Source organism: Ammodytes marinus (assembly GCF_949987685.1).
Source record: "Ammodytes marinus genome assembly, chromosome: 21".
NCBI classification, from domain to species: Eukaryota; Metazoa; Chordata; class Actinopteri; order Uranoscopiformes; family Ammodytidae; genus Ammodytes; species Ammodytes marinus.
This window is the reverse complement of record NC_137225.1, coordinates 1,368,136-1,394,833: the sequence shown is the minus strand read 5'-3', so window position 1 is coordinate 1,394,833 and position 26,698 is coordinate 1,368,136. Positions and strand designations below refer to the sequence as shown.

At 39.6% G+C, this 26,698-nt stretch overlaps 1 protein-coding gene across 1 annotated transcript; it reads right to left on the bottom strand.

The window, feature by feature from the left end:
• Nucleotides 1-448: 448 nt before the first annotated feature.
• Nucleotides 449-25,893, bottom strand: abcd3a (ATP-binding cassette, sub-family D (ALD), member 3a). The gene is made up of 23 exons (XM_080049813.1): nucleotides 25,770-25,893; nucleotides 24,909-24,945; nucleotides 24,705-24,803; nucleotides 23,522-23,610; nucleotides 19,230-19,299; nucleotides 17,285-17,382; nucleotides 15,151-15,274; nucleotides 12,828-12,884; nucleotides 12,204-12,346; nucleotides 12,039-12,108; nucleotides 10,955-11,024; nucleotides 10,705-10,802; nucleotides 10,166-10,257; nucleotides 9,349-9,440; nucleotides 9,164-9,236; nucleotides 6,246-6,309; nucleotides 5,947-6,024; nucleotides 5,764-5,829; nucleotides 4,811-4,900; nucleotides 4,573-4,692; nucleotides 4,000-4,104; nucleotides 2,665-2,721; nucleotides 449-2,374 (listed from the first exon to the last, which is right to left on the bottom strand). The coding sequence occupies exons 1-23, from the start codon at nucleotides 25,877-25,879 to the stop codon at nucleotides 2,297-2,299; spliced, it is 1,980 nt and encodes a 659-aa protein (XP_079905939.1). The 5' UTR covers nucleotides 25,880-25,893; the 3' UTR covers nucleotides 449-2,296.
• Nucleotides 25,894-26,698: the final 805 nt, after the last annotated feature.

Here is a 26,698-nt window from a genome sequence, read left to right as displayed (position 1 = left end):
TACTGCACTGGATATTTTTCCTTTTTCAGGCCATTCTCTGTAAACCCTTGAGATCCCAGTAAATCAGCAGTTTCTGAAATACCAGCCTGTCTGGAACCATCAACCATGCCACGTTCAAAGTCACTTAAAACCCCTCTCTTCCCCATTCTGTTGCTTGGTTTGAACTAGAACAAGTTATCCTGTCCAGGTCTACAGGCCTAAATGCATCGAATTATTGCCATGTGATTGGCTGATTAGCTTTATGTGTTACCAAGAAATTTAACTGTTGTACCTAATAAAGTGGCCGGTGAGTGTATAGTAACTTTGTGCAGTCACACTGACCTTTGGCATACTCTGTCATCCATCTGTGAAGCCTCATCCGGCTTGCAACACTCCAGTGTATCATTGACTCACTTCTGATCTCACTTTGACAAACACAAACCAGACAAAAAAAAAAGATCTTTCGTGGTTTAATTTTCTTTATTTCAGTTTGAGATCATAACACGTTATTACACATGTAAAACCAACATAAAGCTGAGAATCTTTCTCTGTCTCTCTAAACAGAGACCTGATCAGTAATGTACCATGTGCCAGAGCTCATCTGACCGAAGCCATCAGTTCACATTGGACATACACTCTCCGGCTACATACAGCTCATGTAAAATCAGTTAACTGAATAAAAATGGAATTATCCAAAACTCAGGATTTTTTCTTCTATCCCGCTAACAAAGAAATATATTAACTTTTAAAACAAATTTAGAAATTAAAAAAAAGAAACATGTCTAAAAATAATTATTGGCCGTTATTCAAATTTCAGAAGAGGAAAAACGCAGCTTGGGCACAATTCAAATCAGATTGTAGTGTGAACCGTTTCTTTTCTGATTCCTACTTCGTGTTTGCTCTGGCATCCATCAGTCGGCACTTTAATAACGGTTTGTAAGGGGCTAGTTTACAACGTTTATTGAAGTTGAACTTTCCATTTCATAGCCAATCCTCTTCTTGCAGAGATCACATGGAAATGTAGTGACGTCACTAAGAAAATAAGTCCAAGTGAATGACGTGCTGGTTTGACAGGACCTCACAGCCATAGCACCCTGACAGCTACACCCACTGTCATAAAACAAAGCAGCTCCTTAATGGGGCAATCACACTAACATTGTAGCCATTCAGGCAATATTCAACTTTCTCAATGACTGGAGGTCTGCCTAGCAACAGTGGCTGTCACTACACAATGCACAGATGTAACATAGTGTCTGCACCACGGCATCAAGTCAGGCTTTAGAAGAATTTGTTATGTCATGGGTGTGTGGAGCTCGATCCCGGGGAGTTCATGTTTGTTTTTAACATTCTTCAGAATGCTACAGAGAATGTTCCTGCTTCCCTGGCAGTGATATGTAGGTAGGACGGACAAGGCTTGGGGGCTAACATGCACACTTCTACTACAAAACTCAATAGTCCTGTATGCCATGTTCAAACCTTCATATCAAACAGCTGGAATGGCCACTGAACAACTTGTGCTAGTGTTTGTTCTGGAAGTCCATTTAGCTGCAGAGACAGAGAGCAGCTCTTCACTATTGTTTCACAGGCTCTATACAGACCCTATCACGTTTAAATTAATACATTATCTTGAGAGGATCTCATTTGGCCCAGAAGAAGAGTCAGTGATGACAAACATGACACAGTTTAACCTCTATTATCTGTATTCTATTCAGATAATAGCTTCATACCTTTAGGTGACATGATTATTATGTTTCCTTAGAAATAACAACAAAAAGAAAAGACAAAACCTACTGTTTAATTTCTATTGTTTTCTTCTTGTTATTTTAGGGTGAATGATTGGCAGCTTCAGTCAGCTATGGAAAGCTTAACTTCAATGAGGCAACAAGGAGCATGTTTGGTGTGAGTGCACACACCTAGAACACATTGTGTTCTTCATTCATAGTTCAGACACAGTTTAGTGAGACACCATGCCCCACACAGCACTATGCTGTTCATCTTATCTCCGCAGGCTAACCTCTGTTATGAATGCATCTGGAGATATGATCCTAACAGTCTGCTATAACTCCCCCTTCCTTCAAACATCTTGTTTCTAGTGTAATACACAAATTCAATTGATTTTTGTTTAGTTGATTTTTGTTGTTGTTATAATTACAGGTAACGCTCTTAATTGAAAACAAGAAGGAAACAAGGTTGAGAGTCACGGATTTTTAAAAATTTCATTTTCTAGTTTTAGCTTTAACTTCTGTCTTATGTGCAAAGAATTAATGGACTGGTTTAATTGGAGCAGTGCATTGTGGCTAATGTAGTCAGTAGTCAGTTAGGAGCCAAACTCCACCGTTTCCTCAGTGATGGGCTTGAACTCGTAGTTCCCTCTCCCGTCCATGTGGAGGTAATACTGCATGAAAAGACGAAAAGACACAGTGAGGACGAACAGGCTAGCTCAAACATAGTGAATGTGATCCCATGTCCACGGATACCAAGCTGTATGGCTGTCTCACTTACAAAAGTGACATACCGTACATATGGGCAAATTCATCCTTTTGTTTCTCAAATACTAGTTTTGTAAAAGCAGTCAGCTCCATGTGAAGTTCTGCATAGAAAAGCTCAATCTGCTCAAGGCACCAAACTAATGATGAGACCACACTCCAGTGACAGATGGGCTAAGATGAAGGGGTCAAGTCTTACCTCATGGTGCTTCCACAGAGACTTCCTATGGGACACTGTGAACAGGCTGATGCCCACCTGTGGGTCAGAGGAAACACAAGACATTACAGCTGCTGCCAGCATTTAGAGGAGGAAAAGAAAGAAGTGGAGGATGAAGAAAAGAGGGAGAAGATACAAATGACTAATACACAAGGGATCTGTCAGCAGAAATGCCAAATAGAGACAAACAGTAGGTGATGTCAAAGGCAGAGGCCTTCTGTTTAAGTGTTGTGTCTTGTAGGGGATTTGAACTCCCCAACCTCTGTCTCTAAAATCCAGTGTCAACCTTGTTGAGCTACAGCTCCTCTAAATGCCAGGACACACCAGTCCGACTACCCAAAAATGGAGACTGCCGATTCCGGGAGCTCCAGTCTTCCCGTTGCGGCCGAAAAAGTGCAAAGAACACACCAAACCGACTGCTGACTTTCCGTACGCTCTGCGCTTGCGCGGGACGTAATGTCTACATAACAGCAGGCGGCGCTAATCTGTATTGTGGCCCGAAAAAATACGGAAGCCGGAAATGATGGGACGGCTCTCTAGACCATATACATAGATAGAAATACGTATTTATATTTATGGACCATAAAGAGCACCATTTTTAGCAGAGAGTGTCGAGCATGGTGTCGAGCAGTCAACAAGGGTTGATGCATGTGAGTACTCGCTGAACGAAACAAACAAACACATTAAAACGATGGCTAACTGTTGTTAGCTGTTTGTGCTACCCGCCTCACTTCCGGGCTTCACTGATTCGCTAGCCCTCCACAAATCAAATTGCTCCAACTGAAAGACTGCCCGCCAAAGAAGCCCGACGACATCTACGACGACCGATTACACGGCACACACCAAACAGATTTGTGTCCCCGCCCCCTCCCGACTCTACGACGGCGATTATCGGGCCGGTGTGTCCGGGCCTTAAGAATCTGGGCTGACCAAACAACATGACTTTACTTTACTAGAACTAATCTGATTGTTCATTTGAACCATGTGTGTTGATGCAGAGACACATCTAAAACATGCAGGGCAGGTGTCCACAGCACAATGACTGATTAGATATGCTATAATCCTTTTGCAACACCAGGGGTGTGAACTTTGTACACACAGAACTCTGTACTGTGTGTGCGCTGAAACAAATAAAAAATGATCTGGTGTTAAAATACAAGGCCTAGGCTCTGTAAACGGGCATGTTGTTAGCTAAGGTGGGTCCCCCCCCCCAGACATAGCAGATGTAAACCTTGTGTTGTGAGGGATGTACTGTATTTGTGAGTGTGTTGTGAGATGTTGCGGTATGCGTGAGTATGTTGTGTGGCTGGGTCCTACCGTCCTGCAGTGGCTGTAGATGTAATCCTCCACATCCACACTCACTGCACTGGTGCACTCATCCAGGATGGCAAACTGGGGCTTGTGATAGAACAGTCTGGCCATCTGCATACAGAGACAAACACAGCCAGTCATGAATTGATATCACAAGCATCATTACCAAACAGAAAAATGCTATGTATAAAGTAGGAATGTCAGCGTTAATGCATATATAGCGATTAATATTAATCGGACTCGGAGCATTTTTTAGACATATTTTAATCTAATCACCATTGACTGTCCCATACACAGCCATTCTTATTGTCTAGTGTTCTTTAGCGTGTTCTGAAGCTGCATACAAGACACAGAAACAGCTCCTCTGAATAAACATGGGTCTGGATTTCCATGTTACGATTTTCAAGCTTTCTGTCTAAATGTTTGTGTAGATTTCCTAACACAATCTTAAGACTTAAGCGGTCAGTGAGTCAGCAGAATACTCAGTTTGAGGAGGTGGATGGATGTGTGTGTTTAATGTAAATCAATGAGTGTGTGGGTGTTTTGTTTAGTGAGTGAGTGTAAGGGGTTAGTACTTACAGCCATTCTCTGCTTCTCTCCTCCACTCAGGACGTCCATCCAGTCCTGCACTGAGTCCCAGCTGCCTTCCCTGTCCAGGATGTGACCCAGCTGCACATTGTCCAGATACTCCTTCAGCACCTGCACACACACACACACACACACACACCATGTCTTATGTGGTTAGAAACTCACCGCAACAATGGAGGATAGAGAGTGAGATGTGTGGGAGTGAGTGAGTGGGTGGGTAGGGCCTCACCTGATCAGAGATGCCTTTCCTCCTCTGATCTTCATAGGTGTCAGGGTAAATCACCTGGTCCCGCAGCGAACCCAACGTCATGTAGGGTCTCTGCACAAACACAACAGCTTTCCATCAAATATACATACTACATACAGTACACACACACAGTGTCATGTCAAAATGCTCATCATCATTAACCGCCCTCCATCCTGCGTGATGTCATAACAGCACTGGCATCTTTACTCTGCCTTCTCTTCACCATGTTTGTTAACGTTTTGTATTAACACTCTGTCTTCCTATTGGTCAACGTCAACGACATAACGCTTAAAAAAACTAACACGTGGGTCTTTTCTCTTTGAACTTTGTGAGGTGTCTCAGTGGTGTTGGTTGTTTCGTATCACAGTTTTGATTTGAAAATAAATTAATACATAAGCCCATATTTACATACATGTTTGTGTGTGTGTGTGTGTATATCTCTTACTTTTTTTTGTAATTAGTATTTTATTGAGTTTTTATACATCACTGTAACAATGTAATCAGAATTGTAGTCAACACAATTGACGTCTTACAATTTATCCCTTAGTGATGTTACATTTTTGAAAAAGAAAATAAAGATTATGCCAAAAGGGGTAAATAGAAATCAGGTAGAAATATTTAAACAAAAAGATAAAATAAATATAAAAAATGTAAAAAAAGATGTATATATAATAGAAAAACACACATGGATCAGTTGTACAGATTTACAATAAGCAGCACTCTCTCATCTGGTAGCAATATATTGCACATACTTTTCCCATTTCGCCACATATTTTTCAGTCCTGTCATTGATGTTGAACGAGATTTTTCCGTAGGATGGTGTATATCTCTTACTTAAACACAAGCGTACAGAGGTGCTGCTCAATACTAGAACATAGCTGGCACTAAGGGACCATGTGTTGTTAGTGGTAGCACACGAAACAGATGATTTTTACCTGAGGAACATAGAATAATTTCCCTCTCTCTGGTTTGGTCAACGTTCCTCCAAACAGAGGCCACAGCTTAAAAAAAAAAAGACATAATGGCTTGATATAGCAAAGAAATGCATACATGTAAAACAGACATTACAAGCTGATGAACTGTTGAATATAGCCACTGTTAGGTGGAAGGTCTCTCACCCCTCCTAGCGCTCTGAACAGAGAGCTCTTTCCACAGCCATTTGGTCCACACACTAGAACATTGGTACCTGACTTCACCTTCAGATGACACAAGAGAAAAAGGTCATGTCGGAATAAGACTGAAGAACAGGACAATTCAAATTGAAATCTAATGTGCAAAATCATGATTAAAAAAAACTGAGCCGAAATTCATCTGCATGTTTCCAAAGAAATTAATCAATTTACGTCAATGGTTCATTGGGTCAATCCCAGTGAGTCTGTCAGAGATGCAGCATGGTAATAAAAGACGAGAGCTTTACCTCAAATGAGAGGTCTTTGATCAAGATGTCTCCGTTAGGTGTCGCTAGAGGGGTATGGTCAAATCTGCAAAAATAAAGACATTTCTTTTAAAAGCTGACGAGAAAAGAAGTGAAGGACAAGAAATATGTACCATTCAAGAGTTCTGAATCATCCGTGTAAATTGATGTTTTACTCCTTTCCTTCAATAAGGCTTATTTTAAAGTAGATTAGAAAACAGTCAAGTTCAGACAGATTGTTTTATTTACAATGAATAAGAATAATTAAATAATTAAAAGTTTCATTCAATCAAATCCACACAGTGTTGTATGACAGGGGAGAATACTGTTGCAACCATTGTATCCCTGAAATTTTTTATTGTTTTTTTCCAGTCTAGAAAAGCTTGGTCATTAACCTTTTGGGAACATCTGCAGTGGAATGAATAAGTCTAAACTAATTTGTTAGTTCATATTATGTTCAGATTCCTTTGCCACCTCCAGTGGGATACTGGGATAGGCTGAATTCACTGTTTACTAAATTTATTTGGAAAGCCAAACGTCCTCGAATTACATTTTCCACATTGCAAAGGGGAAAATGTGCATGCGGCCAAAATCTCCCTAATTTCAAATTTTATTTTTGGGCTTTTACCCTTCGCCCCCTGCACTCTTGGTTGAACAGTGATATTTATGTCTCCTGGCGTTCAATTTACCAATGTCGTCCTTTTTCTTCTATTTGCAGTTGCGTTCTGCTCTAAATGCCTTTAGAATCCCCTGGGGGCAAGAACTACCACTGCATCTGCATTAGTTTACAATAGGGATGGGGCCGATCCGATCCAGTATCGGTATCGGGTCCGATATGGCCGAAATCTGCGTATCGGATATCAGACTGACAGCTCCGATATAAAAAAAATAAATAATAATAATAATTATTATTATTTTTTTTTTATTTTTTACTATGAAAGAGCGAACGAGTCGTGCGAGCATGCGCCGACGTTCGGTGGAGGGAGAGAGGACACCACTTTCTAATTTGATATACAGTACATATCACTTTGTTAGCCAGTGAGCTAACCAAAGCTAACCCAAGTCAAGGAAGTGGAGAGGCTTCTGCACTGTGACAAATTCTACTATGTAAAATACAGCCAGAGAGAGGAAGACTGTGCAGACAAACAGACCACCACATATTCTAGTGGGGCAGAAGTGATCATTGAGAAGGATTTATTTTGTGTGACTCTATAATTGATATTTTCATTAAAATATTGCATAGTCTGCCTTTAAGATAAACCTATATGCATTTGAGTATATTTCTTAATCTTTTAAATTAGAATTGCTTAAGCCTTCCTAGCCCTATACATAACATCACCACCAACAACATTTTTTATAACAATTATGATATCGTATCGGACAGTATCGGCCGATATCCAAAACCCAGATATCGGAATCGGATCGGAACTAAAAATAGTGGATCGGTGCATCCCTAGTTTACAAAGCCCTAAATGGTCTAGGGCCAAAATACATTACTGATCTGTTGATCCGTTATGAACCAACCAGAGCCCTTAGGTCGTCTGGGACAGGTCTTCTAAAAGTCCCCAGAGCTAGGACTAGACAGGGAGAGGCTGCCTTTAGCTTTTATGCGCCCAAAGTCTGGAACGGACTGCCAGAGTCTGAGGTCTGCTGAGACTCTGGCAGCTCTTTTAAATCGGGTCTCAAAACGTTCCCGTTTCCCTTTTAACCTGTAATTTTTATTTTTTGTTCAAATGTTTTATTTCTTTTATTTAAATGTTGTATTTCTATCCATGTTTTTAAATGTGTTCCTTTTTTGTGTGTGTGTTCTATACTTGATGTATTTTGACCCTGTGAAGCACCTTGAATGGCTGTGTGTCTGAAATGTGCTATATAAATAAAGTTGCCTTGCCTTGCCTTGCATCCAATACATTGTATTTATTCATGCATTGGTACCCGAGGTCTGGTCTCAAAATTATATTCCATGTTGATAAAGGCAACATTCAAACCTTTGTCAATTGACAACATATGGAGGAAAGACTTATCTTTAATTCATTATTTTATAAATTGGCCTAGAGTCTGGTCCAATATTTTAATTTATTCTAGAAACCCTAACCATCAGATGATACACTTTAATTTAGTTTGAAGATCTTATTGTACGCCCCGGAAATTATTCTTGATGAAAGCCAGTCAATCGCCGAACTGCACACTTTGCGCACAGGGTTTTCCGGGCACTTTTATTCATATGATTTGGGAATGTCCTGAAGTTTTCAAATTTTGCCTTCTTGTCTTTCAGTTATCATGGAATGCATTGTACCCTTTTCTCCATTGGGTCTTCTTTTGAATGATGACTCTATTTTAAGGTTTTCCTTTCAACAAAGGCGAGTGTGGCTGGCCAGTCTAACGGCAGCAAAATAAATGGTTGCGTTAGGTTGGAAGGCCCCACATTCTCTGCACAGGCAACAATGGCTGCTTGCTTTTTTGGATATTCTAAATATGGAACAATCAGTTGGAAGATCACATGCAAAACCAAAGAACTTGAACATTTTAGCTGATGCCGCAGAAAGTGTTAAATTATTATTATAACGTATGATTTGTTTTCCAGTCCTGTGGGTGGGAGGGGTGGGGGTTTGTAGGTCTGTCATGTCTTCGTTGTTGTTGTTTGTATGTTTAATATATATATATATATTATGTTCAGATGATGTTCCATGATACAGCTCCCTTAGTGCTCACTCTTGACTAGCCTTCTATTTCTATTGTAAAGTTATACATACACTTAACACTACTTCTTTTGCAAACTCTCCAAAATAACATCTATTTGTAAAGATGAATCCCACAACCTTAGAGCATGAATACAACATCTAGAGTAGTGCTCTCAGCCATCTGAATGTACTGAATGATGCTGCATTGCTGTATATTAAAGTGCAGAAAAAGAGACCTACTTGATGAGGTTATCTCTGTTGATGATTTGACCACTCCCAGGCACCAGGGTGAGTTTCTCTGTTGTGTCTGATTCTAAAGAGGAAAGGGAACAAAGCAGAGATCAGTCCAGCTGTCTGTCTGAAAAGTGTTTCATAAAAGGCAGACATGTGTGTGTGTGTGTGTTTGTGTGTCTGTGTGTGTGTACCCTTGTCCGGGTGGGAGACCATGGTGCGTTCGTATCTGCCAGCATTCAGCTCCTTCAGGACATGCATCAGTTCGGTGATGCGAGCTGTGAATCTGGGAACAAGCGAACAAACACACCAATACAAAGATCTGATTTTAACATTTGAATTCATCAGAACTGATTTCTGCTCTGCCTCGTTGAGGAGACACAGTATATAGCATTCCATTGTTCTCTGCCAAGCCTGCAGCATGCTTGACTGGATTCGAATGTACACAGGATGGGTGTGGTCACAGCTGTGGTTATCTTCACGTTTCACTATCCCAAGATGCCTGTATATCTGCCAGCCGACTCAAAATTAATCTAGTGATGCCAAATGTAAATGCATCATTCAAGTTTGCTTTGAAGTTGCTAACCTTATTTTCACATGTAAACAGCAAGACTACCTACAACGTGTTGTGCGATTGTGTGGCCACAAACACCTGCTATTAAATGTAACAAAGATGAGGGAGATGGATCCATCCATTGACATAGCATTGTCAGTGTGGCAGTACATGTACAGTATAGGTTACAGTGGGTTTAATAATAAAGTAGCATACTAGTAATAGTAAATATTACTAATTATACTTGTGAATATGTTAATAGTTATAAATGCTGCAGCTTGTCAAGACCAAGACGTCTCGACGGTTTTCAGATTAATGTTATTGTCGTTCAACAGAGCAGGAAGCTAACAGTAATGCTAAGTTTTTTTGGGCTAATAAAACCTGTGATTTTTGACATCACTTTTCATGAATTTAATAGACTTCAACCCTTTCTTATACAATTGTGTAATAAGACTCACCCTGAGAGGCGACTCATATCTCGGCCAGCCAATACAATCCTGCCCAGGGCCTGGGACATTCTCAGCAGCATCCTCCCACTCTGGTAGTAGTCCTGAAGGCCACACGCACGCACGCACACGCACACGCACACGCACACGCACACGCACACGCACACGCACACGCACACGCACACGCACACACACACACACACACACACACACACACACACACACACACACACACACACACACACACACACACACGTCCACTCATATCAGTTACATCTCAGATACACACACACTAAACATTATGCAAAGTGTTGTGTATGTCTGGAGCCATTGGTGTTTATACATTGAGTTATGTCAATGGAATAATAGTTGTATGTGCTGCTGACTGGTTTTAAAAGTGATGGATTACCATGGAAGGCCATGCTTTCAGTGTGAAAATCAAATGTAGAACCATAAAACTCAAATCTACTTACTTTGGTGTGCGTGTGTGTGTGTGTAGTTGTGTGTTTGTGTGTGTGGTTGTGTGCATGTGTGTGTGTGTTGTGTCTGACCTCCAGCAGTTCAGAGTGTGTGCTGTGCAGGTGTCGGGGGTCTGACACATTTAGGAATGGCCGACTAACCACCAGGTAGCCCACCACAGTGGCCAGGTCTGCAGAGGGACAGGAAAGGAGCAGTGCATAAAATAACACATGACAATTGAGCGGCCCTCATTTTAACAATATGGTTCTACAGGATTCTCTTTCATTTATATATCAGGGACTTAAAATATTGTCAATTAAGTTAAGAACTGTATTTACTTACACTTGGCAATTATGCTGTCCACAAATCCCATGGAGAAGCGAAAGAAGATGAAGTTGTGCAAGTGGTCCACCTTAAAGAGACAAGTTAAATGAGTTCAAATTCTGAAGTTGGGAAGACACACCAAGTAATGAGGACTAGTACAAGACTTTATTTCCCCATTTGAAGAATGATACCATTAAAAAGGGCTTATTTAAATATTGGTTCCTTTCAAATGAAAAAGAGAACTATATAACACCAAGCCCCACCCATGGCGAGTTCTTCCAGCATCCAATGCAGAAGTGACACACAATTTAGTTCACAGAGTGGCCACTAAGAGGTGGTACCAAAACAGAGCAATTTCTCTTTGACTCCCATGTTCAATAGGCCGTTTTCACAGCATTATTAAACTTATTTACGGCCTGGTCCAAAAAAACATTCTAGTCTGTAAGTTTAGGTCATATCTCCATGACAACAGTGAGGGGGGTGGATTTTTTTGGACTACGCTAGTTTTTAAACTATTGGAGGTTAAAATGGATGAATTATTAGGGGCGCTGCCTCCTGAGTGACAGCTAGCCGTCCGCTCCGTCCGCTGGCCCTCACTTCGCCTCGGAGGTATACGTCAGCTAGATGGGCGTATCTCCGTCCGCCCAACGTCATATCATTGCCCTTTTTCCTTAAGAGGAGGCGGAGTAAAAATCTGACAAGATATGTGCCAGGACGATTGGATGCCGTGTGAATAACTGAGGTCAGCCCGGATACTACATCCATTTTATATACTATCTATGTTCAACACACAGTTGTGTCTATCCTCTGGTGGCCAGTGTATAATGTTTTCAACTGTTTTACAAAGTGGATAAAAGCATGAAATGGAGCTGTTGCAGGTGTAACTCCGCCTTTCAGTAAAGTAACCCACAGTGATTAAACTCCTGGCCATCATGACAACAATACACGTTACTGAGTCAACCCAACCACACCAAGGCCACTGTGGTCAGAGGTCAAACATGTTTTTTTTTGTTTTGTTTTTTTTAAATGATGAAAGCATTCTCTTTGTGGCTAACAACACCCATTTTACCCTTGCGGGAAACACTGCTTAATAAATACCCACCAATTTCTTGAATACGGCGTGAATGGTCTGCTTTTCCCTCATGTTCCCGTCGTAGAAGGCAATCTCCTCACTGAAAGAGACAAAAACAAGGCCAAGGTAGTGTTGAACTAAAGCGCAGTATATACACAGTAATAGTGTTGGAGCGGTCCAGAGAGGTGCGTTTACCTGTTGGTGATGAGACGAGAGTTGACATAACGGTACTCTCCCTCGTAGCGCTGCTCTGTCACTGTCATCTTGCCTATGGGCCTCCTCATTCTGGTCAGGATCAGACCTGAGATCAGCAGGTAGGACATCATGATGCCTGGGCCCTGAGCAAGGTGGATATAACAGAATCAACTCACTTTCCTCACTTACAACAAGACTTGGTTTACTGTGAAGATTGAATCCAACTGTCACAGTGCCATGTCCCAAACTATGCGCCTAGCTCACTCTTTTTTATAATTTATTTTTGTTTTGTATCCAAAGCCTGTACTATGGTATTAGGAACGGCCCTAATGTTATATCACATGTCATCAAACATAAGAAGTAAAATGTGAAAAAGCTTCTTTTTTTTTTTAGGGCCAGCATTCTTCTCACAACGGACAAAGACTATCATTCATAAATGTTTTAAAAATTAAAACAAAACAAAACAATATAACTAAAAAATCACAATAAGAATATAAGTTTACACAAAGGTAAGATGGCCAATTTGATGTATAACACTTATTTGAATGAATCTGAGTCTGAGAACATCTCTTACTATGCTGTGCAATTCCCTAGACATAACATGATAGAAAATCCCTTGCTTACCTGAGCACCGATGGCACTGGTCAGCTTGTAGATGTATAGGCCGATATCCAACAGAGGCTACAGGACAGACAGAGTGGAGAAACAGACAGAAAATAAAAACTCTAGAACTCTTTCGAAGGAGTTTGGTATGTTGCTTGGAAGAAAATCATGTTGCACTAATCCTGGGAAAAAGCTGCTGCTGGGTTGTTTGCGTTGCCCTGCTCTAATGAGGTCTGCACTGCTATTTTCACAAGGAAGATTTGAATACTAAAATGACAAGGTTCATACAGCTTTTAGGTCAATTCAAGCCCTTTATAAGCACTTTCAGATACAAGTTTATAAACACGATTTCATACATTGCCCTATCCGTAAAATAGAACGGTATTCATATAATGTATATTGACAATATACAGTGTCGTGCGAAAGTTTGTGAACCCCTTGGGCCTTTTGGAATTTTATTTATGTTAACCATTATTAATTCATTTTTTTCAATACCAGTATTTTTTATATGAAATAACAGATGTTTGTTTATCAATTCAACATTTTTCTTTTCCAGAAATCAATTGTTAAAATAGATAAAACAAATTATTTGACAAATGTTGTATGTGCAAAAGTTTGTGAACCCTAAGCTGCATTGCTTAAATCGAGCAAGGTAAACACAATCAGGTGGGCCAAACTGATTGATGAAATAGACCAATGTAATGAGAGATCTTTAGGGAAGAAATTGGGCGCCACTAGATAAAACACGGATAAAACCAGGTCAGTTTAGGCCCACCAAACTGAACCCATACAGGTCAGACATGCTAAAAGGGAAAACAATCTCAGAAGATCTCAGGAATAGAGTTGTGATGCTGCACATTTGTCTGGGGACAGCTATAAATTAATTCAAAAAAAGTTTGAGCTCCATCGGTCCACCGTGAGGCAAATCATCTACAAATGGAGAGCTTTAAGAGTGACTGAACATCTGCCTAGAAGTAGACTTCCTTCAAAAATATCTTCAAGCGCCACAAGAAAAGTATTTTTTTAGTTAAAAGCCAACCCACACATTACATCTAGTGATTTGCAGACCTCTCTTGCAACATCTGGGACAGATGTGCATGGTTCCACAATAAGAAGAAAACTCAGTCAACATGGCTTTCAAGGGAGGGTTGCTGAAGAAGCCTCTGCTCTCAAAAAAGAACAAAACTGCTTGTCACAGCTTTGCCAGAGAGCACCTAGAGATACCTGAGGTCTTATTCTGTGGACAGATTAGTCCAACATTTATCTGTTTGGTCATAACCAAAACCGCCATGTTTGGGCAAAAACGCAACTCTGCCTACCACCAACAGAACCTTCTCCCAAGTGAAGAATGGTGATGGCAAATGGTCTGCAAATCTCCAGATGTAATGTGTGGGTTGGCTTTTACCTGAAAAATCCCTTTTCTTGTGGTGCTTGAAGATATTTTTGAAGGAAGTCCACTTCTAGGCAGATGTTAAGTCACTCTTAAAGCTCTCCATTTGTAGATGATTTGCCTCACGGTGGGCCGATGGAGCTCAAACTTTTTTATACGAATGTATAGCTGTCCCCAGACAAATGTGCAACATCAAAACTCTATTCCTGAGATCCTCTGAGATTGTTTCCCCTTTGAGCATGTCCGACCTGTATGGGTTCAGTTTGGTGAGCCTAAACTGAAACTTTGTTTTATCTAGTGGCGCCCAATTTCTTCCCTCAAGATCTCTCATTACATTGGTCTATTTCATCAATCAGTTTGGCCCACCTGATTGTGTTTACCTTGCTCGATTTAAGCAATGCAGCTTAGGGTTCACAAACTTTTGCACATACAACATTTGTCAAATAATTTGTTTTATCTATTTTAACAATTTATTTCTGGAAAAGAAAAATGTTGAATTGATAAACAAACATCTGTTATTTCATATAAAAAATACTGGTATTGAAAATGTTTTATTAATAATGGTTAAAATAAATAAAATTCCAAAAGGCTCAAGGGGTTCACAAACTTTCGCACGACACTGTATACTTATGAAGCTATTGAAGAAAAACATGGATTCTCCATGAAAATATTAATATAAAATAGAATAAACAAAGGTGTGTAATGTGTTGTACTATTTTCTGGGGCAGATTTAAAATCAATGGGTCACAAAACGTGAAGGCATTTGAAGAAAAAATTATTATTCACACATATAGCCTAATTCTATATATTCTTTTGAATAATTATTTTCAATAAAATGGCAGATATAATATCAATGTTTATGGTGGTATTTTGCTGAGACATAAGGCACTGAATCTCATTCCATTCAAAATGAAGACACAGCAGCACACTCTAAAAGGTTGTGTTTGATGGTACCTTGCTGAGGTTGGAGTAAAGGTCCACCACACTGTTGCAGAACTTCTCCACATCCTGAGTGAGCAGCTGGTCTGCGTTGGCTATCCGGTTGTCCAGGTTTCCCATTTTGTAGTAGGTGAACCCTCTGCAGAGCCACAGCACAGTGTGAGGAGGACCAATACAGAAGAATACATGCTTTTAATTCAACCAAACAATCTCCGGCTTATATCACAGCTTCTCATTAGCTCAACAAAACAAAAGTTTGTAAAGGTTTCATAGAATTACTACTTTTCTCCACCCACATGTCATCGTGTAGCATTTTGCTGCTAAATTGTATTTGGCTATCAAACAGTAAAAGTTTTGGTCCCTGTGTTGAATTTTTTTTTATCAAACTAGGGTTAATGGAGTAGTTTATGTACTGCACTTTGGTGTGTAGCCGACACTGCAGTTTGGGGTTTACTCTACAACGTGACCTCTGTAGATACATGACGGTGGTGGTCACCACAGTTCACTGGTCCAAAGTTAATAAGGTCTAAACTAAACTCCGATAAAAGGTGCACTAACTTCCTTCCACTGTAGGGGAGAGCGGGATAAGTAGGCACACTTTTTACTCTAGTGAGAATTGCTGATTACCTAAACATCTTTCAATAGTCATTCCTACATTAAATTGAAGCTTAAGGTGTTTGTTGAAATGTGTACCCCTCACTTTTTATATCTTATTGTAATAAAGAAGAAATTAATCAAAGACACCCTTACACATTGTGACAACCAACCCCATCAAGGGGTCGGTTGTCACACACTATGGTGTTGTTTGTCACAATGTTATCTTAATGGGAATAATCTTAAAAAGAATGAAAGAAAGTAAAACTAAATTGGAAAGTTTAATTGCATTGTCAAGTTGACAAATAGGCCTACATAACTTACTGTAGCCTTGGCAGCTGGTCTAGTTTGGGATGCACTGGGTTGTTTTGATTTTGTTGCCCTTTTTTCTTTTGCATGCTAGCTGCCTTTTCCTGCTCTATTCTCTCCTTCTCTGGGGTGTCGGTGAGGATACAGCTTGACAATTTATTTGGTTATTGGGTTCCTTTTCTAGCTGCAGCCTTGAGATAACATGTGACAACCAACCCCCCCAAAAATGTGACGACCAACCCCAACTTGAATTTCTTGCTAGCATCAAGGCCAACAACCATCTGACAACTAATTAGCTTGCTAACCACAATCTAAACTATTTTTAATTTTTTTATTTAACCTTTATTTAACCAGGAAAGTCTTATTGAGATTAAAAATCTCTTTTACAAAAGAGTCCTGGCCAAGACAGGCAGCAGCACAGTTAGTTACAGACAATCATTTAAAAACAACAGAGAACATAAAAATAGAGTCACAGTCAGAACATCATCAAACAAAGCATGTACAGACAGAAGAGCCAGCTTCACTACTACTATAGTTTACCCTTCACACTTTGTATGGGTAACAAGTGTTTTGTTATAAACCCATTGTGTAAAAGCCTAGAAGAAAAATACTGAGGAGCTAAATATTTTCAATTTGACATGAAAAACACAAACAGTCGTCTCACCTCAAATTCAGCAGTCTAACTCCAAGGAAGACTATGTAGGTGACCTCTGATCCCAATTCTGGATATTTACATACCAAAATTTCACAGACAGCGCCTTCTGGTTCCGAGATATAACAATTGTGACAACCAACCCGTGTGACATATTACCCCGTTCTCCCCTACTATACAACCTTAAGGAAGTCATCAATGCACCTTTTACAATACTGAAGGCTGATATATCAGACAGACTTATGTGCCTTGCCCTTCAGTGTTTACTCAAGGACTGTGCTACACCAGCATTGTGGAAAGACCTATTGTGGCTTCAGCTCAACTGTATCTTTATATGGTTTAAATGTTTCTTTCTTTAAAAAACTGATTTTATTTTGACAGCCTCATTTTGAGAATGTCCAACTGGGAATTAACTTGTTAACCTGAACCATTCTGATTCGAGCCCAGCGTGGATACTATGGTTTATTTTTTAATTACTAGTGGTAATAGTAACAGAACATAGTAAAAAAGAGTGTGTGGTTGTTTTGTTTGATGAATGATAAAAGATGAATGATAATGAGTTAATAAGTGTAGTTGAGATGAGTAGGTACTTACTGCAGGTACTGGTCGTACAGAGCCTTGGTGAGCCGCTCACGACACCTCAGCTTCAGCTCGTTTAGACCCAACTTCAGGAAGTTGTTGACCAAGGCTATCTGGAATGACCCGGCCACAAGAAACATACATGTAACCATCTCTTATTGGCAGCTCTTTGTTTCAATACAAGTCACCGTTTTTACAAACCTTATAGTGTTCATGCCAACTGTTATGTGTTAGTTTTTTTTATTTTATTTAAAGCTTAGGATAGAGGATGAAGAACACATGCAAAGGAGAATGTTTAGTAAGATTTTATGAGCGCAATGGAAATTCTCAATTTAAATAATCAAGTTGGAGATAACCCTTTTTCTTATTGTCAACTAAATACAATGAATTGATCGGACTAACAAGATGTGTGTGTATCCAAAACCTGATAGCTCTTACTCTGTAAGAAAGGGCTCCATTGTTGAAACTATAACTATTAAAAATTCACTAGTGAGCCACAATGTTGCATTGGGTGTGTATCATTACCAGGAACACACACTGTCATTTATTTTGACTTCATTCCACATACACTATGCTGCTGCAGCACCCACTGTTGATTGGCCTGATGCTTACCAAAAAGCTTTGTTTTGATAAAACACTGCCTCTCCAAGATGAAGGTATTCAGTGGAACTTAAGAGCTTTAAATGTCACAGTATTGAGACACTGTCTAAAGGTACGAACACACTGCACATCGCCGCGCGGCGAGTTTCAATAGAAAGTCAATGTATTTCGAGCGCCGCGGCGCGGCGAGGCGCGGCCGCCGCAGAAGTTGAAAATATTGAACTTTTCGCCGCCGCCGGCCGCGCCGCGATAGCCAATCACCGTTGCGCTCCACTCGGGTGAGTCTGCTGAGCTACAAGACACGTGAAACCTGGCTGGCGGTGCAGTCGGGAAAGGAGGGATGAAGGGAAAAAAGAAGGAAAAGACAGAGAGAGAGAGAGAGAGAGAGAGAGGGAGAAAGTTCCAACACATCGATAAAATGTATGACTGCAGTTTAATGAGACACCTTTTAGTAAAAGGAGCAAGGAATAGAATCACATTATAGAAGAGAGAAGGAGAGAAAGCCAGGGAAGATGTACTGCAGATGAGTGAATATGCAGAGACAATGCAAACTAAATACGACAACTGACACTTCCAAACATTTCCCTAAACATCTGAAAATCTGTTTGGGTTTTCTCTACATGTTGATATGGCGTGAGTGTGTATGCACGGCCATGGATACGTGCGTGTGTGTGTGTGGGCGCATGTGTGGGTGTGTGTGTTTACGAAGCTTGGGTGGCAGGTGGCGGGGAGAAATGTGTGAGAGGTGCAGTGAGACCAATACAAGGGCCGATGGCAGAGATGATGAAGGCAGAATACTTCAGAGACGCTCCCAGCAAAAACAAATCAGTGAGGATGACGACGATGATGAGAGAGATGTAAATAGCGGGAAGAAACTGGGCGTGCACATTCAATGAGTCATCGGGCGGCGGCGGACACAAATGAGACACAAATGAGCCAAAATGATCACGCGGCGCGGAACCTGCGATTCGCGCGGCCAACCGCCGCGCTGTGCAGTGTGTTGGCACCTTAACACAATGTTGTCTTTACATTGGATTTGTTGACAATAAAAAAAATAATACACATATTTAAATTGAATATTGCTATTCCCATCATTTAACCACATAGGCATACTGGGGCACATTTACATAGTTATCTCCAAAGAATGATCATGCTTAAGGGTTATTTTTTTCTGTGCATGAAATGATTCAATGAAAAGGATCCACTGTCACCAGGAAATGAGTAAAGGACAGAACGAAAGAGAAAAGACATTGAACTATGTGAGACAGAATGGTGTGTATGTATTATATATCGGTAATGATCACCAAGAGTGTGACAAATTAAAAGTTACAAAAAAATTTAAAATAAATAAAACACTTACAAGTGGCATGAATTTGATAAAGCTGAACAAGAACCTCTTGAAATCTTTAGTGGAGCGACCGATAATTGCACTGCAAACCACAACATGCACAGAGATGAGCAAACATTAGCCAAGAGTCAGTAAGACAAATACAGTGGCGTCATCATGGATGTAATGTGCTTTTTTTCTGTAGAACCAATGCCCTTTCTGCCTGAAATTGGATTCAAATATGAATTATTTTACTGATATGAACTGGTCACAGTGAAAAAATATATAGGCTATATATAATTTTAGAATGTTGTAAGAATTTTCTCATGATCTGCTTTACACTTTGCATGCCTTTTTAAAAAATAGAGCAACGATGAGAGCAACAGTGTACTGGGTATGAGCTAATGAAATGTATTCAGATATAACTTTCCAGTTATCATCTACACTGGCTGCTTAACTTTAGGTTCAAAAGTTGAGCTTAACCATATTGGTGTTGCTGACTGTGTGCAGTGGAGTCAACCCACAGGTAAAGTGTTATGGATCGAATGAAATGTAGACCCTTACACAGTAAGTGATGAAAAAGCAATGATTCAAACATGGTACAACTACAAAGCAAGATGTTAAAGGTTTTTAAAGCTTGGCTTTCCACTTCTACAAGAATGTGCAGGAGAGTTACCCCTGGTATGACTGATATGTAGGAATAAAAGTGCTTCTTGAATAGAGTGATGTCCCTGCTTATAATGCCACTGTGGAGAATCAAAACAAAAGGCATCAGTTCACAGCCCACACATTTTCATTGCAATTTGACATTAGAAAAAGAGAAAATAACATGTATGTTTCAACTGCAGGTCATTTCTAAAAGTACACTGTGTAGAATATATTGTCATATTCCCGAACAGACTGGAAAATGGAATCTAATATTCATAAAGTATGTTTTATATTAGTGTATAGTTGCTTGAAACCAAAAGTTGTTTCTTTAGTTACCTTAGAATGGATTATAATATATCCTTAATATTTGATTAAGTAATATACAGTGCTGTGAAAAAGTATTTGCCCCCTTCCTAAATTCTTCTGTTTTTCCTTGTTTGTCACACTTATTTGTTTCAGATCATCACATCATTGATAATTTAAGACAAAGACAACTCAATTGAAATCAGAATACAGCTTTTGAATTTTCATTCTTTTTATTGAATGTAAATAGTTAACCAGAACCTATTACACCCACGTGAAAAAGTATTTGCCCCCTTAACCTAATAACTGGTTTTGCCACCCTTGGCCACAACAACTGCAACCAAATGTTTGTGATCAATGGCAATGAGTCTTTACATCGCTCTGGTGAAATTCTGGCCCTATCTTCTTTGCATAATTGTTTTAATTTGGCCATGTTGGAGGGTTTTCAAGCATGAACTGCCTGTTTGAGGTCACGCCACAGCATCTCAATCGGTTTTAAGTCCGGACTTTGACTAAGCCACTCCAAACGTTTTATTTTGTTTTTTCTGAGACATTCAGAGGTGGACTTGCTGGTATGTTTGGGATAATTTTCCTGCTGCATCACCCAAGTTCTCTTGAGCTTGAGGTGACAAACTGATGGCCGGACATTCTCCTTCATGATGTTCTGGTAGAGAGCAGAATTCATAGTTCCATCAATTATGGTAAGCTATCCAGGTCCTGAAGCAGCAGAGCAGCCCCAGACCATCACACCACCACCACCATGTTTGATCGTTGGTATGATGTTCTTATGGTGAAATGCTGCGTTAGCTTTACCCCAGATGTGACAGGAACCAGGCCTTCCAAAAAGTTCCACTTTTGACTCGTCAGTCCATCGAATATTTTCCCAAAGGTCTTGGGGATCATCAAGGTGTTGTTTGACAAATGTGAGACAAGCCTTTGTGTTCTTTTTGGTCAGCAGAAGCTTTCTCCTTGGAACTCTCTCATGGATCCCATTTTTGCCAAGTGTCTTTCTTATGGTGGAATCATGAACACTGATGTTAACTGAGGCAAGTGAGGCCTGGTGTTCTTTAGATGTTAGTCTGGGTTCTTTTCTTAGCTCCTGGATGAGTCATCAATGAGCTCTTGGAGGTATTTTGGTAGGCCGGTCACTCCCGGGAAGGTTCACTCCCGGGAAGGTTGATTTATTAAAGGGGGGCAATTACTTTTTCACATAGGGCTAGGTACGGTTGAATAGATTTTTACACTTATTAAATGAAATCATCATTTAAAAACTGCATTTGGTATTTACTCAGGTTATTTTTGATTAAAATTAAAATTAGTTTCATGATCTAAAACATTTAAATGTGACAAATATGAAAGAATATAAGAAATCGGGAAGGGGGCAAATACTTTTTCACAGCACTGTATAATAAATGACCAAATACATCTTCACCTCATCACTTGATATTGTAGAAAGACGTGAGGCAGTGGTGGATAATGCCATCTTTAGTAACTAGCTTCTTGTCCTTGAAGGCCACCGTAGCTTCTGTAAATTCTCCCAAAAGGAGGAGTTGATGGCCAATAGATGACACTTAATACTCCCCAACTACACATTTAAAAGGCTTTGCCTTCCTGACTTTAAACCTGCATTAGCAAAAAGCTAATTTTAAGATATTTCTAATGCTAACTACAAAGATATATTCATCATGGTGACAATGAACTGGTCCAATTTAGTACCAACTGTGTTTAGCAAAGCAGGTGAAATGTCCAGTGTGCTCCCCAAGAAGCAGCACTGCTACAGTTTACTATGGATCTACCTAATCACCTCATCAATATTGCCTACTTCTACAGCCACAGCTTCAAAATAACAAAAACTGACTTTTATCCTTTTAGAAATATATCCATAGGAAGATGCTTTTTTTAATATTACATTTTGGCACTTTTCCATGCTTTACTTAACAGATAGAGAGACAGAGATGGAATGGGGCAGAGGGGGATGACATGCAGAAAACGACCCGGCTCGGATTCTAACCCGGGTCTGCTGCAACAGATTAGGTCAACTAAGTTATTACAAAATACCACTTTTTTTAGGGTCACCGAAAAAAGTTATTTTCAACTCCAGTGTATTAGCGTGAAGGCAAAACCTTCTGTGGTAGAAAAAAAAACTTTGGACACAGCAGAAAGCATTTGTATAACTATGTACTGAATGTACCTTTTTTAGTGTCTTTGTTTTCTTTGGGATGATCTGACACTTCAACAAATCAGAGTGTTGAAATACCAAGCTAAAAATAATAGAAATACAGTCATATGAAAAAGTTTGGGAACCCCTCTCAGCCGGCAACATTGCACTGATTTGTTGAACCATGTACAGATACACAATCTGCAGCCAGATGTTCTTGCAGGTCTTTGGAGGTGATCTTTGGGTTGTGTGCAACCATTCTCACAATCCGCCGCATATGCCGCTCTTGTACTTTTCTTGGTCTGCTAGACCTGGGTTTAACTGCAACTGTGCCTGTGTCCTTCCATTCCCTGACAACGTTCCTTACAGTAGAAATTGACAATTGAAACCTTTGGGAAAGCTTCTTGTAGCCTTACCCTAAACCATGATAATGAATAATCTTTGTTTTTAAGATATTTTGGGAGCAGTTTTGATGGTCCCATTCTGTCTCACTTCAGCAGAGAGTCAAAGAGAAGTGCAACTTGCATTTAGGCACCTAAAATACATTTTCTCATGATTAAACAGACATTTCTATGAGGTTCAAGGCTTAACAACATAATCCAACCAACTTTGTGTTTAAAGTCATCAGTTTTACATGCTGTTACAGGCATTAAAATCAACAAAACCACAAGGGTACCCATATTTTTGCACAGCCAGTTTTTCACATTTTATTTTATTTCACACAACCAAATACTGCTTTTCAAAAAATCTTTGTTTGGAAAACATCCCAGTAGTTAGCTGTTCCTGGTAAATTAAAGACATACCACTTTTATCTTTTTTTTGTGAAAGCAGAGTCAATTATAATGCCGGCTGAGAGGGGTTCCCAAACTTTTTCATATGACTGTATATCACTGTCCTCCTATTATACTCACATACCGCCCTGTACATACAGTTCTTCTGTCTGTCAGATGTCAGTTTATTTAAGTGTGTACATTAAGAGCTGATAGGGTTGCTGCTAAAGGACAACAAGAAAACCCACAATGTACTTTTAAAAGAAGGAGTTGCAAAATCTCTATACTAAATGTTTTATTAATAATAATAATAATAATAATAATAATAATAATAATAATAATAATAATAATAATAATAATAATAATAATAATAATAATAATAATAATAATAATAATAATAATAATAATAATAATAGGAAGAAGAAGATGTGAACATAGACTCTGACCTTTCAATCATGGTTCCATTCTGGATCATCCAAACATCACAGTAGGTCCGGGCCACCAACATGGCGGCGATAAAGACAAGGTATCCAGTCTAGTGATACAGAGAAGAGTTTGGATCATAAAAGTGCTTTATTGTCCTGGCCTTCACTCTGTTGGCATCTACACAGGGAGCGGATAAGACTAAAGGGGTGGCTGTGACCTTGGCTTATGGAGCTGGATGTATCTGGGTCAGAGGGCACTGGGCTATTGAATCATTCCCTGCGTTCCAAATCACATACTCTTTCTTTTACTACACTACATACTCATAGTACAGAAGAGTTTTAGGGCCACAGGAGAGAAAAAAACAGATAAGGAAGATTTTTTTCATTATGTCGAGAAATGTCAAGAATAAAGACAAATACTCCAAAATGCTATTGGTGTTAGTGGGGCATCTAGGTATTTTCAGCATACTGCAATTGACCTTCATGAATTGGGATTTGAATCTTTTTCTGGCATACTAAATAGTAGGGAAGTATGGGGATTGGAACGCAGGGATTGTGTCCAACTCCCACTGTGAAGCTATACTGACCATTCAGGATGCAGTATAGATGGAATTAGAACGTTATTCAGTCATACAGCAAAAACTTTATCTCAAATCACTTGCTGTATTTGTATGTGGCTCATGTATCATCCTAAGAGCAGTGTCATCAGGGTCAGGGCAAACTGTGTGACATGAAAATAAACTGATTTCACCAATTACAAAAATTATACATAAACAAGATTCAGGAAACAATATTCAAAGTACCGTACCGTACCGAACCCGTGACTTAAAAAACCGAGGTATATACCAGAACCGTGACTTTTGTGTACCGTTACACCCCTAATTGATATCACATTTTAAAAATAAAATTACCAACTACACTGTCTACAAAGAAGGAGTTTCCTCCGTACTTTTAACTGTCTCCCACACGAGAGAGTCGACAGCACAGATATGATCTAACACAGGCTGCATAAGGGGCTGGCATCGTTTGCATTATATGCGCCTAGAAGTCACCCTATGTGTATCTTTTTACGCTTCAATTCTATTTTCTTCCATTTTATGTGCATAACTACAGTAATTATATGTTGGGCTCTGAGGGACTAGTTAATATGCAAACATGGCTCACTTTAAATAGGTGTCTTAAGTCTAGTGGCTGTATGTCCTACCTCCATGCTGAAAAATCCAGGTATCATGATGCCCCAAATCTTGACGATACGCTGGAAGAAAACCTTGTCCACAGATGCACGGTCTTTTTTAGCATCTTTCTGTGTGAAGAGACAAACAAAGGGTTAGGGGGCCTGTGTGACACAACTACAGCTCACTATTTCACAAGCTTAATGGAAACTTGTTAGGCTAGATTTGGCAAATACCTCATTGTTCAGCACTAGATCGGAGCCTCCTTTTGTACTGCAAAGAAAGAACAATGAGAAAGTCAGAAAGCAATCTGTTGTTGAAATAAAGACATAAGACTGCATATCACTTATAAAATATAAAATGTATATTCTTTGTAGCCACTCGTGAAAACTACCCAATATTAAGTAAAAGGCAAACGCAGAACATACAGATAAGAACTTTGGCGACCGGCAAATAGTGTGTTTTTTTTTAAAGAAGAAGAACTGTTTACAGATATTAATTTATATTTACTTGTTTTTATAGTGTATCATTCCTATTCAATATTTGAATGGTGCATGTGACTTGTGGCTTCTAACAATTGTGAATCAATTGAGTAGGCTACTATGTTTCAATTCATCTTTTTCTTTGCAGATTAGAAAGCTACACTTTAACTAGACATTTTTTAAATGGAATGTATGGTTTCTATTCTCTCCTAAGGAGCGAATAACTGTTTTGAACAGACATGACAATAATGTTTTTACGGTTATTACCAAGTTAGTCAAAGTTACAAATGTGCCATTCATCCCTGCGCATGAAGTAATCTGATGGAGTAAAGATTTTTGTTGGAACACTAAGTCCTTTGTTAGAACTTTTAGCGGACATTTAAAGCTGTAAGGGTCAGTAAACAGGGCGGACAAACTGCGCAGGATAGGAATCTGCTTGCTCACAATCACAAACCCTGAAAGTGAATTCACTAGTGTCCAAGGAGCAACTCGCTATCACCTGTCAGGTCACAATGGGGAGCTAGCAGCTGCTAACTAGCATCCTGACCGGCGTCAAAAACTCACCTGAAAGTCTCGCTTCCAGCACCTCAATATTGTATAATGCCGGCCACTTACCCGTTCTGTTTGGGGTTCCGTCGTCTGCGTTTCAGCAAGTATAACAACAGCAATACTCCACCTGCTATGGAGGAGTTTTTCGCTGTCACATATTTACTGAAGGCCGCCATGTTTCTGACACAACGACTGGTTTGGTTAGCTCCGAGTTTACTTCGGTTCAACAATGGTATTCTGGGAGTCTCACGCCATTTTTCTTCTCCTGTGGAGTTTTACGGCAGCCAGTAAACCTTATACATTGCTGCCACCTTCTGGAGCTAGTGCGTCATTGCACAATCCCAGTTCGGACCTTAGACTTTGCATTATACCAGAGAACAGCAACTGTAGCCTAACTCGTCTCCCTTTCCTCCACACTCAAGCACGGTTCATTTGATCCACTTTTTCATAATTTCAGTAAACTCTCTCTCTCTCTCTGACACATAGGCCTATCTCCTCTCATATTTCAGTACAGAACAGAGGTTTCTCACTTTTGTCTCCTCTTCCCACTCCTGGTTTATTTTTCTTTAATAGTTTTCCCTTCAGATTTGTATAGCTTCATGCTTACCCCTATGTCTCTCTTTATAATGGCTTTCTTTGCTGTTTTTTTTCCACCTTTCAATAGATGCTCCCTTTGCCTGTTTTCCTCCCTGCGTACTTAAATGCTTTGTAGTAGGCCTATGCTAGATTTTTTTTTAAATGTCCCATGTGTTTATTTCAAGTGCTATATGCCCAAAATACGAGGATGTCCTTCTACATCTGGTCCAATTAAGCAGTTATTAAAGGTGCTACAAGGAACTTTTTAATATTTCTGAAACATTCCCATTTTTCCTCTGATTTCATTTTCCTTTATTTAACCTCGAAAGATCAAATGTAGGGTGACCCTCTTTTACAATGACGTCGAGTTTGTACAGATACACAATATACAATGAGAATACATAACAAGTTTACACAGA